At 45.3% G+C, this 20199-nt stretch overlaps 3 protein-coding genes across 3 annotated transcripts; 1 reads left to right on the top strand and 2 right to left on the bottom strand.

Annotated features, from left to right (window-relative positions):
* Positions 1-437: 437 nt before the first annotated feature.
* F4817DRAFT_334669 (Pkinase-domain-containing protein) lies at positions 438-2970 on the top strand. The gene is made up of 3 exons (XM_049302926.1): positions 438-1396; positions 1480-2113; positions 2168-2970. Exons 1-3 carry the CDS (start codon positions 1132-1134, stop codon positions 2493-2495), a joined length of 1227 nt encoding a protein of 408 aa, XP_049160070.1. The 5' UTR covers positions 438-1131; the 3' UTR covers positions 2496-2970.
* A 9891-nt stretch (positions 2971-12861) lies between these two features.
* On the bottom strand, positions 12862-14465 carry F4817DRAFT_314956 (uncharacterized protein; the record flags this gene model as incomplete). The annotated part of the gene is made up of 6 exons (XM_049300471.1): positions 12862-12957; positions 13012-13057; positions 13114-13381; positions 13440-13892; positions 13958-14043; positions 14095-14465. 6 exons carry the CDS (start codon positions 14463-14465, stop codon positions 12862-12864), a joined length of 1320 nt encoding a protein of 439 aa, XP_049160071.1.
* Positions 14466-18011: 3546 nt separating this feature from the next.
* On the bottom strand, positions 18012-20025 carry F4817DRAFT_334701 (S1/P1 nuclease). Its single transcript, XM_049302927.1, has 3 exons — positions 19575-20025; positions 18829-19488; positions 18012-18761 (listed from the first exon to the last, which is right to left on the bottom strand). The coding sequence occupies exons 1-3, from the start codon at positions 19639-19641 to the stop codon at positions 18586-18588; spliced, it is 903 nt and encodes a 300-aa protein (XP_049160072.1). The 5' UTR covers positions 19642-20025; the 3' UTR covers positions 18012-18585.
* Between the last annotated feature and the right edge of the window lie 174 nt (positions 20026-20199).

Below are 20199 nucleotides of genomic sequence, written 5' to 3' on the forward strand. Positions count from 1 at the left end.
GCCGGGATTTCAGCCTCTCCCGGTAAAAATGACCAAAATGACCCTCTTATTGTGGCTGAAGCTCTATCTTGAAACCCCTTGAAGTGTGGGTACTTTGGTACCTGAACTAAAGTAGTAAGTACATTCAACCTACATCATCTCAGGCTTAGCTAATCTAATTAGAATTCCCATCCGTCATAACGATCACTAACACGGCTAGACCCGGATCCTATTTCTTCAACCTTTCATTCAATCAACTTGTCGCATCACGTTGCTACTTAACATAGTAAATATAATTAATATCAATAACTACATACCTGAATCGACCATATTACAATTGGCTTATTATTAATAGCCTATATGTCTGTCACTGAGCACGGTCTAATTCTCAAATGCGCATATGTATTTGCGTCTCAAAACTTCGATATGGTCTGTATGATCAGGAGAAGGGCAAAGGTGATTGGTTGAGATGCGTGGGCGCGACGTCCTGCAACTACCCAGCACGTTCCAGCTCTCCACGCATCCACGCAGTACAAAGGGTACCTAGTTTCCCTTTGCGGTCTAGATCAGACAGTGTTAGAGTCCACTTTCATCACCTGCAACAATGGAATCCCTCCCCCGCTTGGGTTCGTTCTACAGCAAACGTCATCGCTACAAGGCTAGAGATCGCATATTTGCTTACTACTTACTACTACTTACTTGCCTTAGGTAACTTACCTTAAACCTATCCAGCCCGTCCAGCCCGTCTAGCCTGTCTAGCCCGTCTACTCTAGCCCAGCCTAACCGAATAACCAAAAAACCGAATAATCAACTCCGTTTTAATAGCCCACCATCCTCGTCATATAGACTTTAGCTATTATTACTTACCTCTTACCATCTAATGCGCTAAAGAGGCCGGCAACCATTGACCTGGTCTAATCTCGCAACTTACCTATCTTAGCCCTCCCTCTCTTATAAGTTTTTCCCTCGGTCAAGTCTTACCAGGTATACATGTGCCGCCTCCTTTTCAGCACGTTCACCATGTGTACTCTTTGAAAATACCTAGCTTAGACCATATATCCAATTCATGTGCATTGCCCTTCGACGGCTCATAGTCAGAGGCGTCCTCGCTGCTACTAGAAATATTTTGCGCTAAGACATGGGTATCGTCTGATGATATCCGCCAATTGCGACAGGCAGCGTTTATACCTAGTTGGAATATCTAAAGTACCTCGGATGAATCTTAAAAAGATGGCTGCTACAGTTGCCAAACCCGGCCTGATTCCACGGGTTATACAGGAACACAGCTTGCGGCCCGTCGCGAACACAGACACCAACAATGGTTCCCAGCTAGAGGCTGACGTCGAGCCAAAAGTGCCACCCCAACACCAGCGATTAAAGCTGAGCGACTTTACTCTTGTGAGGACTTTAGGAACTGGTAACATACCTACCCGCCATATCAGCTATTTTACATGCGCCAAGCGTTTACCGTGTTTGCCATGCTGACCCTATTTCTTATAGGTACCTTTGCTAGAGTCTGTCTAGTTCGTCCTGCCGGCGCTAACGAAGACGACCGTGACAAGGTGTTCGCTCTTAAGATCCTGCGGAAGGCCGAAGTTATCAAGTTGAAGCAAATAGACCACGTTCGAGACGAGCGTCGCATACTAAGCGATGTCGTTGGTCACCCTTTTATTACCGAATTAATCACCACTTTCTCCGATCGCGATTCCTTATACATGCTCCTCGACTATGTCCCAGGTGGTGAGCTCTTTAGTTATCTACGAAGGCATCGACGATTTCCAGAAGAATGGGCCCAGTTCTATGCTGCCGAGATCGTCTTGGTACTCGAATATCTTCATGACGACCAGGGCGGTGTCGCATACCGCGACCTGAAACCAGAAAACCTCCTCCTGGACGGCCAGGGTCACGTGAAGTTGGTTGATTTTGGGTTTGCGAAGAGACTCGGTAGCAGGGATAGTAGACCTGTTGAGACCTATACTCTTTGTGGCACACCCGAGTACTTAGCGCCCGAGGTTATTCAGAACAAGGGACACACCATCGCCGTTGATTGGTGGGCCCTGGGTATTCTGATCTACGAGTTCCTCACTGGTTATCCTCCATTTTGGCATCAGAATCCTATTGAGATTTACAAGCAGTGAGTACTGGGGATCGCATGTTTCACCGCCCGCAAAAGCTAATAAGATGACAGGATAATTGAGAAGCCCGTGCTCTTCCCCGCTGAGCCCCCTATCTCGCCTAACGCGCAAAACATCATCCGTTCGTTTTGTACTGTGGATCGCTCTAGGCGATTAGGAAATCTAATCGGCGGTACTCGTCAAGTTAAGGAGCATCAATTCTTCGAAGGCATAGATTGGAACGCGCTTTATAACCGGCAAATCAGGCCTCCGATACAGCCCAACATACGGTACCCGGGCGACGCACAGTGCTTCGATATCTACCCGGAGGACGATGGTAAGCGGGACCCATATACCGACGAACTATCTCGTCAATATGACCACTACTTTGAAGGGTTTTAAAGAATCCATGGATAATGAAATATCTTCCAACAATCTAGACGAGGGTATACGAAGGTAAAGGCGTAATTTGCGGGGTCATTTGGCTACTATAGGTAGACTTTCCCAGCGACTTGGTTATGATGTATTTATGGGACCTACGTTCGCACGATTTTCAGGAGTCTCGGTAGCGTTTGCTATATATATACTATATATATACTATAAGATATTATGAGGGGTGGTCTGAGGGCTCTATCATGTCATCTAGGACAAACAGCTAGCGTTTCGCGGCGTTCTTATCCCCTAGCGAGCTATCATGTACTTGTATACTACTACAGCGTGTTCATTTCTTACTATTTATTCGCACGTGTTGAATCGGTCGACATCGGGACCGCATTCAACATATGAATAGGCGATGCATGATTTAATAGCCAGAGGTATTTGGTTTATACCAGGTAGCTGTATGTATTATATAATATAAAAAGGGTCATCCATCTCATCGGCTGTTATTAAATATTTAATGTAAACGTCGAACATACCCACCGTTTGCTCAGACACTAATTCCTTTCGATATACATACCACACGAGCTTTACAGTTATGTTCTTAAAGCTTTGCAATTTGCTTGATATAGCAAAAGTATCTTTCCTCTACTCACCACGTCACCTTTTTACTTACCATATATAAGCCACGTATAAAGATGACAGTAGGCTATTCATATTCATGTTCATTTTAGAATGGAAGGCCCTTAGCAAGTGCACAAGTTAAACGACAGCTGGAGCTAATATAGAGAGTATCGAACATTGTTGCGCTTAGTTTAATTCCAAACTGTCACTCATGAAAATTTCCAATAATATATTGGCGTGATAGCAATTCTCGTTTGTAGCTAAATCGTGCGACTAAAAGTCCTAAAGCTACTAAATGAAAGGCAACAAGCTCGGAAAGAAAGAAAAAATCATGACTTTATATCGTCGTGCCACATCAAGAATCTATGTAGTATTTTGAGTTCAAACCAATACTATTATTGGCTGTAGTTACATATCACGGTCTTCCCTTTCGATGAAATGTGGATATTTGAAATTCCATTTTCCTTCATCCGTCTTCTCGCCAAAGTTGACTCGTACCTTGCTAGCTGTATTGTGCATGGAAATAACAGGGTACATCTTTTGGAGTCGAAATTGGTACGCGCCGATCGGGTGGTCTCCTGTGATAATTGATCACGTTAGTGTGAGTTCCAGCTAAGAGGTATTAACCAACGGGACGACCTAATATACTCACCAACGTATTGGCCATCAACCATGTAGTAAATGAGTGCTTTTTCCCAATCAACTCCACAACCAACTGTATTCCCTTCTGCGAACTTTGTCCTGGTATCCGTCCCATCGTCCTCCAGAAAACGGTACGTGTAGCCGGTGTCGCCGTGATACCCTATTGATACCCCATGGTCGACGCGCCCCGGAAATGCGTAACTCATATCGGTAAACTCTCCAGAGAGTCCAATACAGACAGTTGCCTTAGTTTTGGGCTTTTCTTCAGCTGGCAAGATTTCAACCTCGAAGTATGAGGGGACATCTCTAATATTCCGTGGCGGAAAAGGGTGGTCAGCTCGAACACTTACAATTGGCCGTTGGCCGAGAGGTATCGGAATTGGCATGTTGTCAGTTGTTTCTCTTCCATGAGAGTACTGTACTTCTCTGTGGTCTGGTGACCAGCTGACAGTCTGTTCTAAAACTCCTTTCGCTTCCCAATGGTCAGGAATTATCAGTCTGGTTGGAGTCAAGACCGTGCTCTTAAGTATGTGTTCATTAGTCGGCTCCGACCAGGATTGATGAGAAAGGAAGTCTTCTATAGTCCATCCGTCCTGATCAGCGGGGACGTCATTTATAACGGCTACCTTGTCGACTATGATTTTATCTTCCAAGGTCCACGGTGGCGGCGCCTCTCTATCGTTTCCTATCTTGAGGAGGAGTTCAATCATTTGTGTTCTGCTATTCGCAAAAGACAGGCAACTATTTCCAAGGCTATCTCTTTCGTCTATGCTGGCCCCTTTGTCGAGGAGGAGTTTCGATGTATCGTAGTTGCCCCAGGAGAGAGCTAAATGCAACGGTGTTTTCTTTTCTTTATTTTTCTCGTCGATATTAAGACCCCTTTCATGATAGGCTTCGATTAATATCGATAGGTTCGTTAAATCATCAGCTGCAAGGTGAAGAGGCGTGTTCCCTTCGCTATTCTTGCAATTCACCTCAGCTCCCTTCCGTAAAATTTCTTGGATCCTGATAGCGCTGTTTTTCCCGCGACGTAATGCAGCATAATGCAATGGCGTATAGCCATCGGCGTTCATTATGTTGACATCGGCCGAGGCGTCAAGCAAGATTTCGTGGAAAATGGGGTTATCAATTCTCTCGGCGCAATGTAAAGCTGTACTACCCCAGATGCCGACGGCGTTGACATTTGCTTTGTGACATAGAAGCGTGCGCACGCTTAATTCGTTGCCATCTCTCACTGCAATCATAAGTGCGGTTTCTCCATCTCCATCTACAAAGTCAACCTCAGCGCCGTGTGATAACAATGCGTCTAGGATCTTCTCCTTGCTCGCCGCTGCATGCAAGGGGACCCGGGCATATTCATTACAAATGTTTGGATTAGCTCCAGCATTGAGAAGGAATTTGACACAGTCGAGGAGGTTGCCCCGAACCGCGTAGTATAAGGCTGTCTCTCCCTTTTCATCAACGGCATCTATATCCGAGCCGAGATCAAGTAGTCTTTGAATCATAGCTTCGTTTCCAGTAGGAATTGCATAATGTAAGGGTGTTCGGCAGTCTTTCGAGGGAGTCTTTACATAAGGATGGCCAAAAGCTTGTATGAGCTCATCTAAGATTTCTATGCAACCGTTCGCGGCTACCATATGGAAAGCAGAAACCCCTTTAGAGTCAACAAGTGCCGTAGCTGCTGGGTCTTCTGCTAGTATAAAGCGAGCGACCTCCAAGTTGTCCCACTTCAGTGCGTGAAGAAACGGGGGATCAGCGCAACGGTAGCCGTATAGATTCTTTCTGTGCATGCTATTGTTGATCTTGTGTACGAGCTTGTTATCTCTCTTGATCAGCAACTTAATGATTTCAATGTGACGATCCTTAATAGCTATGTGAAGCGGGGTCACATAGCTTCTGCGTAGTTCCCTAAACGTTGAGTCGACGTGCGGGGGGTCCGCCAACCAAGGGGGGATAATATCCATATCGACCCATTTGTATATATCAGCTTTATTAGCTAAGAGGACTTCGACCATCTCGATCATACCCCCCGAGGCGGCATAGTGGAGGGGCGTCCATTCTTTTTTGTTGACTGAATTAGGTCCGGCCCCGGCAATTAGGAGGCTCCTGGCGACATCTACGTGTCCTCCGATTACAGCCCGATGAAGAGGAGAGTCGCCGTTCCGATCAGCAAAATTGGGATTGGCTTTCTTCTTAAGAAGGCGGCCTACAACATTGTCGTAGCCCTTCGAGGCGGCCATTGTTAGCGGAGACTCGCCATCAACAATGAAGTCGACGTTGACGATCTTTCCTAGAAGAAACCACACAGCCACCAAATGGCCCTTCGATAATGAATGTATGAGCAAATCCTTATTTTTAGAGCAGCTAACTTCTGTGCGTAGACAAAATCTTTCAAGTTCGTCCAGGTACCTCATCACTGCAGCGGGGCGGGTTGGTTTTTGACTCTGATCTTCTTTAGCTGATCTGTCAACACCCTCGTCTAGGAGGAACTGAATGATAGTTGAGCTGACACCGGCTGATGTGATGCGGAGGGAAGGCTTTTCTTCATCTATGACGTTGGTTAATTCCTCGTCATTTAATGCCCCAATCAAGCGCTTAAAGATGTCAAGATTGCCCAGTTGACAGGCGAAGTGTAGTGGCGTTTCCTTTTCCTTGTCGGGTGTGAGTGAACTGGCATTGTGCTGAAGTAGAAGTGCCATTATATCAGGGTCTCTGAAGATGGCATAATGGAGTGCCGTCCTTCCATCCTTGTCAGCCAATGTCGCATCAGCTCCTTGTTCACAAAGTCCTGCCACGAATAGAGTGTGGTTCAACTGAGTTGCAATGATCAATGGTGATTTTTCGTCCTTGTCTTTTCTATCGAGGTCGAGGACCCCCCGACTAATGATGTGCTTGAAGATTTCCTCGTTTCCGCCGACTGCAGCGGAATGCACCACGGTCCTCTCTCCAGAGTCAATCCAATTCCAGTCCACGTTGGAACTATCGAAGAACTTAACTGCAGGTAGACTTCCGACCTGTGCTGCTCTATGGAGTGCGCGTTCCGCTAGCCGTTCATGGTCATCGTGAAGTATATCATCAGATAGAAGTTTCTCTAAGTAGTCAACTCGACCGAGGCTGGCTGCCTCCAAAACAGCATCATCTCTCCTAGCCGCTTTATGGAGAAAGAGATCTATCAGATCTGTATGGCCTCGCTTTACTGCAATATGCAAGAGTTTAGCAAAGTCCGGAAGGGTGGCGGTAGCGTTTTCAGCAATTCCAGCGATGTCTTTGCGCAGAAGACTTTCCACAATGTTAGATAGGCCGAGAGTTGTGGCTACTTCTAGGATCCCAACATCTTCGGCAATGTCCTCTTCTGGCCTCGAATTAACGCAGAATAGTCGATACCACCTATTCCTCAGAGAGTCGTTTACCAGAAACGCTAGAACCTCGGCCTCAGAATTATCAGACTCTACACTAGATCCCTGGGGTTGTCTTGTCGGTTCTTCCAGCTGCTGACTTGACTTTGCGCATTCAACGCTCTGCTGGATGTGAGCATGGTAATGTGTTGGCCAGTGTCGGACAGCGTAGTCGAGAAATTCCAATTCCACTTGTTGCTTATGGCAAGCTTGGATCTGCTCGCGCCAACTCATATGTGCGAGGCAGACGTGTTGAGGCTCTTTCGACAAAATTTCGGAAATGTAGCGGAGACATAAATATGCCAATCTTCCATGACTGAGTAACTGTAAGCCTTGGACTTTCTCGTTATCATCTAGGATGTTTTGAGCTTTTGCGCCGTTAAAATAGACGAAGTCATTGTCGACCCGAAGCATCAGATCTAAACGCCGCGCGATATCTATTTCAATAGAGATTGGGTTCCGCTGAGTTGGCTCTGTGAGCTCATGTGGCTGTTCATCGAGAGTTATAGCTACAGCAAGTTCTCCAGTTCGTAATGGACGGGCTGCTTTCTGGACCCAGGAAATGGCAGAATTACTCCAGCACAAAAGCCCACGGTTCGGAGTCTCGATACAGTGGTTTAATACTGCCTCGCCAGTTCTGGGACAGTCTCTCAGTGCCGCGTCCACGGCTTCTATCGTCGAAAGTAGAAAACCACGCGACAGAACTTTCGCGTACTGACCAGCGTTAGTGAGAGACGATAGCTCCGGTATTCTGATATCTCGAGAGCGGTTTGGTGGCGCTAGCGTCTGCAAAGCCGGATGTACGAACAAGGCTGTGTCGATCTTAGTTTGGATCAACGAGTTTCGGCGACTTTCATCAAGCCCCAAGTCCAAAACTTGCCGAGAAGTAGCACATAAATCAAAAATCTCTCTAGCGCTGCTCGAAACTGATAAGTAATCATAGTTCAGAGAACGGAAGAACTCTTCTAGTATCTTAAGAGATGACTGGGCAACACTGGGCCAAAGGTGGACGTTATTGGCAATGATGACAATCTTCCAGTCGCGAGATGTCCGCAAGAGGATGCGAAGTAAGGCCCAGAGAACATTCTCATTTGTCGCATTATGCGACTTATAGTGTTGAAGATAGAAAGGACGAACATGATAAAACAATGCCGGCCGCTGGGAGAGAATTTGGTGGACAAATGATCGAAGTAGTACTTGCAGATTTAGGCTAGTCATTTCGAAGGGCTCCAGTAAAAGGTCTAGAAGAGGGGCATTGGGCTCATGCAACATGATGTCCTGTGCGATGAGCTTTACTAATGTAACTTTGCCACAGCCAGGAGGCCCGACGACTTGGATTGAGTGGTAGTTCGAAGAAGACCATTTTGACTGCCACTCCGAAACATCCCCAGTATATGAGCTTAGATCGAGGCTTCCGCTTGAAACGTACAATGCCGTGCTCTGGTGAATAAGACGATTTGACGGCGATAGAACTTGGAGGAAGTCGAGAAGATTTGAATAGAATAAACTCGCCTCTACTCGTTCCGTATCCCACGTATCTAAATATCGAAGTTAGCAACAATCCAATAGATTTGGTAGTTTACCACAGGCACGATTATAAAAGAATACGGTGTACTAACAATGAGTCATATGACACCCGGGAAATAGGAAGCCCCTAAAATCAAGATCGGTTATAGGGCCGTACTTTGTCGAGGAAGGTGATTCTAGGTGTAAGTCATCACTAGTAGGCAATTTCGATGATGACGACTCATCTAGTTCCTAATTTAGAAACAATGATTAGAATCAGTTCACCAGAAAGTGCTAGGTACGCTATAGGTCGGGGGCTACTCTACCAAGGTCTTGCCGGAGGGTTTATTGTGTTCCTGCAGGTTCGTGACATGGTACCTCAAAGCGTGGTGGAAATAAGATACCGCCTTGCTCACGGAGTTTGCCAGCCCTGCTAAGACGGTGGACTTCCGGCCCTTGATCTTTACACCAGCAGCTCTGATCATCTCGTCCAGTATATCCTCCCAGGTTGCATGGCCGACCACATTCTGCGGAGTTGCAATAAAAACCTACCAATGAGTCTTAGTGGATCAGCAGTTCTACCAACGCGGACATGGCGGTAAACTCACAAGCTCCTTTGTTCTTAGAGCAATATCATAGTACCTTGGGTCTGTATTGGCGATGCCCATGGCCCGTTTCACGACGAGCCCACCAAGTCCATATGCAACGAAGATGATCGGCCTCCATTCAGACTAATCGAGAATTAGTACTGCAAATATGAAAAATGAGATCAAGGATATTGTTTAGGCCCTAGTGTACCTTGCTTTGAGAGTATTGATTTTTGACTACACCGAGGAGGAGGTGGGCCTCCTCCTCTAGACCCTCAGCGGAACAAGATCTCTCATAACAACGAGACTTATTGGATACTTGTAGGCCATCTTGTTTACTGCCTTTTGAACCTTCTTCTTTCACATCGAGGTTCGATTCGTTGCCCACGACTGAGCTCGACCTAGACGAGGCGACTCGGCCATCTACCATAGGGGTGTGGCTTGTAAACAGGGCAAAGTCGAATACTTGTGCTTCAGAAACGATATGTGGCATTAAGTATACCCAGTCGGCAGAACCGAGATCTTTCAATGATGCATCCGAGTCATGGCGAGAATTTAATCCCACAAGGTAGATTCTGCTTGCTGTTAGTGTTATATCTTATGATGTCAGTGTGTAGTATTACTCGTATATCTTTTTATTGTCATTAGGGCTAATAGACCTAGCGACGTCCTTAGGGAGGCTCATGTTGTTTTGGATGTTCATAGATCAAGAGGATATATGGTTATCTGGGAAATCTTGCTATTGAAGGGCTAACAAGTGGGGAAACTACTAAGAGAATGGGACCTAGTATCTATAGTCTTCAATGGCCAGCTCAATATTCTTCACCACGTATGCCTAGACGAGATTGACTCACACAGTAACGACTTTGACGCGAACTCATGTGATACGGCCTCATGGGTTGCAAACAGGAGCGCCACTGACGTAGTCGAGCATGAGGTAAGAATCCGACTGGAAAAAGCAAATCCGAAGGATATTACAGCTCAGATATGACAGGTCATTCACGTAAACGCAAGTTCCCGATGCGATGCTCCGGCTGCTGCCTAGAATAATGTTGTACCGCACACGCTCCCCGGCCTTAAAGTCGATAACTGGATGTAAGCCTTTCACCGGTCTAGACTTGATCGTGTACCCTTGACGAGGATGATAGCGTGTGGCTCGCGTATACCTACGTCCGCACGTCTCATTTATAGAGACTTGGCGCGTTCTCGCATGAGCTAACCTATTACTCGAGGGTTGTTTCTTTACTGTGTAATGTGAATGACGGATGCACGGTACTCGGTCGAATCTTGATAATTTGAGCCTTTGATAGCTTGTGTTGTTAGCTATAGTAGAAATAATGGAAATAGAGATACGTAAAGTCAAGTTACTTTCGCCTGATAGCTTTTTAATGAAGCATTAGCTCTTCCCAAGTAATTAATACAGAAGATGAGAAGTTCGTCTCAAACGGCCAAAGTAGACGGTAAACGATGTATAGCCATTGATTAACTATATATCCATTCTGCATACTGCCTAGCCGCGAAACCAATGTTCTCGCCCAATTGAAATCTTGAAGATTTGAAAATTGTTAAGATGCCATTGATTTCATTAACAAACGGAAATTTACCGAGAGCTGACATCCCGAAATACGGAACGGACATATAATATGAAAAGCATATGAGTTTAAAACTATGGGCATGTTAAAGGGGTAATATGATGTTGATTCAGTAAAGTTTCTAATGACTGGGCAAGGTCCAGTAATTATCAGTATAGCTTAGTAATTACGTAATCCCCACCACAGGGCAATAACTAAAAGGTTACAATAGGGTACCTAGGTACATGTAGTGTTTAAGTTTAACGAAGGTTATTGTCAGACAAATGTCTGTCCGGCATATAAAATGTAATAGAATAAAATCTATTACCAAATAACCTTTTAGTGGTATAGCGGTTTGTTCGACAGTTATTATACTAGATATCAGCTCCTTAATACATTGGATCCGGTTATTAACTTTACAAGCACGCAAGATCTTTTCGAAACAATCGATTGTATCTCTAGATATATTTTCATCGTTACAAGTATATAAATCATCACATTTCTATTTAACTACCTGTTATTTATATTATAAGCTAACAATCTAGATGTATCTCCAAGCTCTTTCGCTGAGATTGAAGAACAACGAACAAGCCGAAGGCGAAAGTTTCGTTGGCGCCGCTATGAGGCCGAGGCACGATTCCTACTAGGTCCTCTAATCATGACGTGAGGATTTTAATACTGGCCAAATTTGATCAACGACAATCCGAGATCATCTTAGAGAAATGGGAGGAGCAGGCGGCAACTTTGCAACCAGTTTTGCAGCAGACAATCACAATCACCCGCGACGCCACGACGACTCCCGTATCATACAATGTCACCAGCGGTGCATTGGTACTAGAGTTTAGCCTCCTTTTCCTCCGGAATCCAAACCCATTTAAAAGGAATATAATAATCAGTGTTTAGTTTTTACACGAGTATGCTGAGCTGGTCTGGTCTCAGGGTTGACATTAATACTGCTCTCAAATATGTAAGCCCGGGCGCGGCTTACACGACTCTCGCAATAATCACAACGCATACAAGCGACTCAATCTTCTCATTGGTGCATAGCAATAGCAATAAGTTGAGACACGAAAAGATACTAACAAGCGAAGTGAATAAAGAAGTCCCGATAAGATATATCTCATAATCCACGTGCATAAAAACAAGGAGTCGTTCAGACAAGGGGCTTCAAACAAGATGAGCCGCAAGACAAAATAGGATTAGCGTAGCCCCTTATTGTTACCATACATACATACATACAGCCATACAACGTAGCGTAGGTATTTTCTAGCCGGTACAGTTCTCTAACTGACAACTCACTTCACGACGAAACCGGTATTCTCTTCATCTGCTTCCAAGCTCTTCAGTACTGACGCAGTTTAGACCCTTTACTAGGTTACCCAATTATATGTAGCCGCGCCTACGTTAGGTACCTAGGTACCTAGCTAGAGTTACATGAACAATTTCTATAACAATTGCCGTGTGGAAGTAAACAGCTAGACTTGACTTATCCTGAGACAGTACGCTTAAGTACACGTGAAAACCATTGGCCCGCTTGAGGAACGAAACTAACCGGTCCGTCGCAGATTACTTGCATCCGCGCTGAGATCAGATTATCTTCCCCATCTCGATTTAAACGTGCGAACCAAGATTTGCCAGCACAGGGATTTCTTCAACGTGACTACGATCTCTAAATGCAAAGGGTGCCTAGGTACCTAGGTAGTCACAATGTTAAAGATTAAATAATGAATTTCTGAAATGTGCTTCCATTCCCTTCTAGCAGTATGACTACCCCCATTCCAGTTCACTTCGTATAAAAATAAGAAAATAGATATCAGGGAAATAAACCAAGCCTCATGATGATAAAATGTACAGTCGGAGCTTGGTTGTTGATCATTAAAAAGTATTTGTCATGCGCCCGACCGCCGGGACTCTCTATCCTGCCACACACAGCGTGACATTACACATCAACGTCGGATCTGCCGCGGCAAAACAGAGAGCCTACGAATCAAAAACTCTAGTACATACCGCTCGACAGCGAACCGTCATGCTGTTTCAAACACTACCCCCCATCCCCAAATTTCAACTATGCCGCGAGGCAAGTTTGAAGTTGCGCTTGGCAATCCGAAAGTTTGAAACTAGCACCAGCGTTCGCTGCGTCGCTGCACTTGTTGTTTTGTATCTACGTGATAGGTTAGCAAAGTAAAGAAGACATCGAAGGTGTAAAAATACTAACATCGCAGGCCCTCTGCTTAGCAGCAGCTTGGTTCACAAACGTATTCCTAAAAATGATAGGTTAGCGACTGTGTTTATACCGAATCTGGGTTACCGAGCTCACCCGTTGACAGCAAACGGCCTACTAGCATCCCCAGAGTTTGTTACACTCGGAGGTGCGCCGCCAAGGTTCTTAGTCTGTTGGGTTTTGCTGTTAGCATTACCGCCAGCACTGTTATTTGTGTTCGAATTACTTGAGCTTTGTCCTTTACCACCTTTACCATTGGCTCCATTGGCGGCGTTTCCGTTGGCGGCGTTGCCATTGGCGGCGTTTCCACCGTTGCCATTGGCAGCATTGTTGCCGTTGGCAGCATTGTTGTTGTTGCCACCAACTAAAAAACATAATTAGCAAATCCGGAAATAGACACATCATGATGGATCAAATCTTACCAGTGAACTTATTGCAATCATCCTGAGCACCACGTTGGGCAACAGGCATGAGGACAGGCTGATGGTTAGCGGCAGAGAACATGGTACATACACGGTAGTTACCAGCGGGTAAACCACCGGTAACAGTAGCCGACAAAAGTCCCTTGTTATTACCCGCATCGTTGATACCCTTGAAGAAAACGAACTTGGTGGCATCAAGAGGCTGAGTAGGGTTCAAAGAGTTACCCATGTCTTGAACTGTAACGTGGGTATGGCCAATAATTTGTCCTTGGCCATCTAGATCCTGAGGCGCAGAGTAGTACGTGTTGGCGGCATTCGTGAATGTACCGGGTGCAAAGTTCGCCACTTGAACTTGAATATTAAAGTCCTTGTTGGCCTGAATGTTGTCGTTGTGTTGAGGGTTGATCAGAACACTCGAAACCATCTTGCTGGTTGAGGGGATTTTACCCATGGCTGGTTACTATTAGCAACTATTTATTCCGTACCATATCAAGATGTAGGTAATGTGGTTTACTTACGGATACCGTTACATGAACCTGTCTTCACCTGAAGACCATTTGTCAAAGTCTGACCGCTACAGAAGTTGATGAAGTTGGCATTGTCGCTGGGTAATGTTAATTACTAACCCCATCCAACTTGAATTTCAACAACTTACGTCTTGGAAGCCGATTCTCCATCTGCTGCATCTGGGTTACCATTGGACTGCGAACCGGTCTGGACGGCATTTTGGTTCAACGTCAATGAGCCCTGGTTGTTGTTGTTGCCACCATTGTTATTGTTCTGGTTTCCGGTGTTACCGCCGTTTTGACCATTGTTGTTCTGATTGGCTTGGTTCTGGCCATTATTGGCGCCCTGGCCACCTTGACCAAATTTGGCGCCATTGAACTGACCACCGCCGAACTGTCGGGTGTTGAGGGCTCGGGCCGCTCGTCGGTTCATAATCTGATCGAACGGACGGTGGATAGCTGAGGCTTCGGCAAAAGCCGTGATGCCTAGCAGGCCGATAAGAATACTCTTGGTATGCATATTGAATAAAAGTACCTTAGGCGGGTCGAGCGAGAGGGACAAGTTCTTTTCACTCCGTCTTTCGAGGTGTGAGAATGGGAATGGTAAGATCCAAAAATGGTTCCAGACCGTTTTCGAATTAGCTAAAAGGAGTGGTCACAGACAACACTGAAGTGAATTGGAATAGGAAATGCCAAATGCTGTCAAGAAGGGAACGAATGTAAAAGACACACTACCAGCGTATTCTAAGTGAAAGAGAAAGGAATGATAGAAACTCGACAGAGAATCGGAAATAAGAATTAAAAGCTGATGATGGGAATAGAAGGCATAAAAAAGACGAGGCCAAGACATTTCCTTATTATATACTCCACCAGCAGGGTGACAGGCCCCCCGGACGGATTGTGCCTGGGTGCTATGGAATCAAAGGCATCCGCAACAAACAATACATCATGTTCCCATGTAGAGGTTCCATCCCCAGGAGATGTATCCACAGTCTCAAAACGCGGACGGGGATGGCAGGGTAGAGAGGATGTCGAGGATAATGACAGGACCTTGCAAGGTGCGGAGGCAGGGGTATGGGATGGTCGAGTCTCTGGCCTCGCCTTGGCAAGACCCCACCACCACCGAAGTAATGTATGTACGAATGCATGGGGGAGGTGAAGCTTCAATAATCCTAGTCGAAAAGAGACATTACATACTACTATGTAGTTACACGCCGTAGTCCTTCAAAATCCTTGACTTCTTCCCCTTTGCGAAGCGACCTAGGCTCGGGATAAGGCTGTGTTGACTAGAAGATGTATCACTGATACATACACCTATCATATTAGCGACTTGTTGAGTCTTGACCTTGGACTATTCCGTACATTAGGTAGGTAGGTAGTGTAACTCATGTTCATCTGGTAGTATCCCGTAAATGCTGTCTTACTACGCGAGCACTGCTACGTGTAAGTCGCCCAACTTGAGATGACACGAGGAGAGTTTAGCGAAGGCGATTGCGCCTATTCGAGCTATTGATCAACCTAATTGAGCATCATCGACGACACGATACAATGAACACAACCCGCTTGGACTGTGTGTAGGGCATTGTATGTATGCGAGTGCTGAGACGAATCTCGGTTGCCTTATCCCGTGGTAGGTGAGGTAGGGTATAGGAGATGGAGATAGAGATCTGGTGCAATCTATGGGAATTCTCGTAAAGTTCCATTGAAGATGATTGAAGTTGAAGAAGGGGAGGCGCTAAGATTTCGGGGTTCAGTTGGCCGAACAGCTGAAGTGGTCCGGGCTAAGCGGTGCATCTGGCTTTGCGGCTCGATACGTCGCAAGTCCCGCATTATTTCGGAAGAATAACCAATTAGCGAAAGTCTAGCTGCAGTAGATCAGGCACCTCACGTTTCGACCCCCGGTCGTATTCTGAAGCAAAACATCGCGGATCTGTGCAGTTTATCGAGCTTCAGCTAGCGCTACCTACTAGTAATTGTACAAATTAACTACTACATACTACCTACTTACAACATACACTAACTACGCTGAAATAATACTTGGATCTCCTTTTAGCGATCCATAACTTTGGATGACAGATAATAGTTAAGCAAAACGATCACTTATCAGTAAGGTCTTAGATTGCCGATCCCTTGGCATTTTATAACCGGAAAAGCTTTTTTATTGTTTTAGCACACAACACGAAACGAGTCCGTTGCTAGGTTCGCGTTAATCTAGGCTGTTATCTTAGTTATAAGATTTGTGATCTCTCGGCTAAGCACGAATAAGACTTGGATAATAGGTAATCATTATTATATTCAAGTTCATTCTTGTGGAATATATTGCGGTTCAAATAAGTATCATATATATTAACATCCCGTATAAGGTAGATATTGGCTATACTTTTACTCGAGCTTATTATAGTTATTAGCAACCTGTTATATCAACACCTAATGTAGATCCAACTGTGTTCATCCTCGCCGTCCCAATTATGAGATCTGCCCCTTCGGATCTATCTAGACCCACCGCGAGCAACGTGAAAAACAAGCTTAAAAAATGAAACCGAGCACCAAATGTACCTAGGTTGCCTAAATGAGCGGGAAGGAGGGCTGAAGATTGCTACCGTATTCCATAGAGCTGGGGTGGCTCCCCCAAATACAACATATTGCCTGGTAACCAGCCCTGTCAATTAACCAGCCTTCAAAGTAAAAGCTGAGACGTTATAAAGTTGTAAAACAATACCAAAGGAAGAGAATCCGATCTGAAAGCAGATCTTCCTAAGGTCGGATAGTAGTAACTACACATGCTTCACGTTATTTTCAAATTTTCTAGAAGGCCGCTATAACATCTATCAGGGAACTCAATTGAATCAATTTGTCAGATCAACTAAAAAAGGGTTCCGCTCATTTTGGTTCGTGATTTTATTTCCGGTATCAAGCCCGGTCCTATAGACCGTGCATATTTAATTATTAATATCTTAATACCCTAAATCTAATAGGGGCTCTCTTCACATAATAGCTTCCTATCAAGTCTTCTCCTTTACATAGTGCACAGCCGATTTGATCCAGACTATCGAGGAGGATTAAGAATCCTCACGATACCTCCTGGTGTTGTGTCCTACCCAATCCCGAGATTCTAGATTCTAAGAGCCCTGAAACAGCTCAACCGTTTTCTGCATCCCCTAAAATGTGACGTTCCCGAAATCTAAAGGAGTTAACGAGACTTTGTCGGCAATCTCATCCGAGATCCTTTACCAAGCCATTCCTTATTTAGCTTTAGTTTAGATGGGAAATTGGTCGCTTAGAACAAATGGCTGCATACGGATAAAGTCCACTGAAAAAGTTAGAATCCTACCAGAATTCTACATTAGGTACATTAGGTACCTGGGGGTCATGGCTGGAGTACCCTTGTAATTAGTCCTAGCTTTATTTGACCCCTTGGCAGTTCTAGAAGTCCCTCCAAATTCCTCATTGGACCGCCCGCCACTCGTAGGAGTTACACATCCTACCCCGTCCTCGCGGGGACAAGACTCTATTTTACCATTAAGGTTGAAAGCAGGAGAAACATTCACAAGGTCAAAGATGGGATGAAAATGACGTCTAGACATGCCGGGCCTTGGCTTGGAATGAAACAACGAGTTCGACATCGTCGTGCTCCGCTTGGCGCATTAGCGAAAGATCTCACGGTAATGGGGATCTCTACTTGCGACGGGATGAAGAACTTCAACCTCTCAACTTGATCTGCAACCGTATTCATCCTAATCAGCGCAATATGGCGCCTAGATAACAATGCGCATTGTTTTGCTTACTATGCGTCTAATGTCGACTTTCCTCGGTTAGAATAATCTGATATTATTGCTAATGTCTACGCCGTCCCGGGACCTCTGAATACCTCCTAGTCGGTGCCAGATATACCACCGGCTTTGCGCGCTTCAAGCACCGGTTTTCTCGTGTTTGACTAACCTGGGTGCCAATGAGGAAAAGGCTGGCAGCCGGAGCTATGAGTGCCCTAAGCAATCCGAGTTTGAAGCACGTCCCATAATACAATGATGAAACTGGGCCGGCCCCTGATTCACGATCAGGGCTATCACGTGGGAACTTCTTGTTCGCAAGGAACATTCCCCTATCCGTAACCAAGATGCTAAGAAACGCCAAGAACCGGCCGCTGCAAGGGGAATGATCTTCCCGCCCAGAAATCGAGAACAGAAAAAAACCAGAACTGCCTATTGCGTGAGTGAGGTAACAGCTTTTAGACCAGCCAAGATTTCAGGGTCCAACTTCATAACTTTAAGGAGCTAATAAATATAAGTTCTTAATATATCCCTATGCGGCGAGCGTCGTCTCGAAAACTATCACATTCCCTATCGGCGACCTCGCCAAGAAGCTTCAAGTCTTGTGCGTGCCGCAATAACCGGAAGAATGTAGTAGAGGAAGCTAGCTTTGAATTTAACTGGAACACCTTCCGGGTTACTACATAGAGGATTTCCACGGGCCGCACCCAAGCCTCACTCGTATCCATCCGCTACCAAGAAAACAATAATATTAATTTTTCAATATCGCAACATTTTGCGTTTTTAGATTTCATTCCTATCCCTATCGAACATATCTTTGGGACTGGATTAACTGAGTATTCTAGTTTTAGAGATCCTTTGAAAAGGCTCCTGTTACAGTTCGTCAACAGGCTGGACCGCTCCAGAAGCCTTGTCAGCTATGAGGTCTAGCCAAGTCGCGAGACGGTATCCTGCCTTGGCCACCTGAAGCTCGATCACAGGGGCGGCTTTCTCATAGTAATCACCCGCGAGCTCCTGGCCAACAATTGCTTCAGGTCCTTCTGGGAGCACTATACGAGGCCAAGTCAGCTGTTGCGTTTCCGAGCGAAGATTCGAAATGAATGTGGGATTAGTTACCGTGGGAGCAAACAATGGTATTAGACTCATTTGCCCAGCCCATGGCCGTCTGGATAGGATCATCGAAACTAAGGCCGTCATTCCAAAGTTTACTGGCTGCCTCATACTTTCCCGACCTGATTTGATAGGTAAGATTGGCCGCCCATGCGAACCCAGCCACATAAGGCTTCCTATGGATGCCTCCCAGCATCTTTTCTGCAATGCTCGTATCCCAGACATGGTGCAGGTTCAACTCAGATGACTCCCATTTGACGTGGATACCGTTGCCGCCATAAGCGACGTTTTCCACGTGTAGAGGTTGATGGATATCGCCAACAAAATGAATAACGAATTTAGCAGCTTGGTTTCTCCGCGACGGCCACAGCTCGGTATCGAGTAATTGGGACGTGTAATTCTGGATCGAGCTCACAACGCAGCCATCTTGCTTGCAATCTCTCTCAAAGTCTACACCGCAGTACGTCGGTGGCGTGTCTTTCGCATCGATGAAATGGAAGTTCTTGGAGAATCGCCCCCATTTCGTGTACCTGATGCTATCCGCCCAGGTAGCTACCCCGGCGAGGTAATGCTCGGTGTCATTCTGTAGGATATTCTGGAAGAATGCAGTCGTGTCATCCTTGACCAAATTTGTCGCTATGTAAGCCACAGTGATGTGTCCCAGACCTGAGATTTGATTAAAATTACTTGTTAATTGAACAGCTCTTATAAATCGAAGGTTGAATACCTGATATAGGTATCTATTCACTTACTTCCCCATGCCAGAGCACCTGGTAGTAAGAGCGTGCTCAAGGCGACAGCTTTCTGACCAAGCTTCATGATAATTGAGTTAATTTATAATTTACTTAATTCAATCGCTAAATATGAAATGGCTCTGTTCATTTATTGTCTTATGAATACAAATCTCAATAAATTAACTCTCAAAAATCAAGTATGGATAAGGTATATAGGGGTATATAAGTAAACACGTGAATCGTTGGTGCGCGTCTACCCGTGTTGCCCTTTTCGCAGCATGTCTGAATTTGGTTGTCGAGGGAACACACGCGTGACCATTGGATCTCATATGATTTGCTGCGGTCGCAGATGACCCGGGCCTAGTGTATGGCTGCGGCTGCGGGCATCTAACATAAGACATGGTTTATAAGTTAGTTAGACGAAGAATAACCATCCATTTATTCTCGGGGTTTAACAAAAAGGTTACTGCTGGATTATGAAATGTCCTCCGATAATTAAACTTTCGATTTTATCTCGGAGTTTATTAATTTGAATTCGTTCAATGTTGCTTGTCATACCTGATGCAAATTGTACATCTTGTACATAACCTTAAGAGGTATGTAGCTTAAACTATCGGGAACACCCGAGATAGTACTGTGTAAG

This window comes from Daldinia loculata, assembly GCF_022478755.1.
Source record: "Daldinia loculata strain CBS 113971 unplaced genomic scaffold F4817scaffold_18, whole genome shotgun sequence".
Taxonomy (NCBI): Eukaryota; Fungi; Ascomycota; class Sordariomycetes; order Xylariales; family Hypoxylaceae; genus Daldinia; species Daldinia loculata.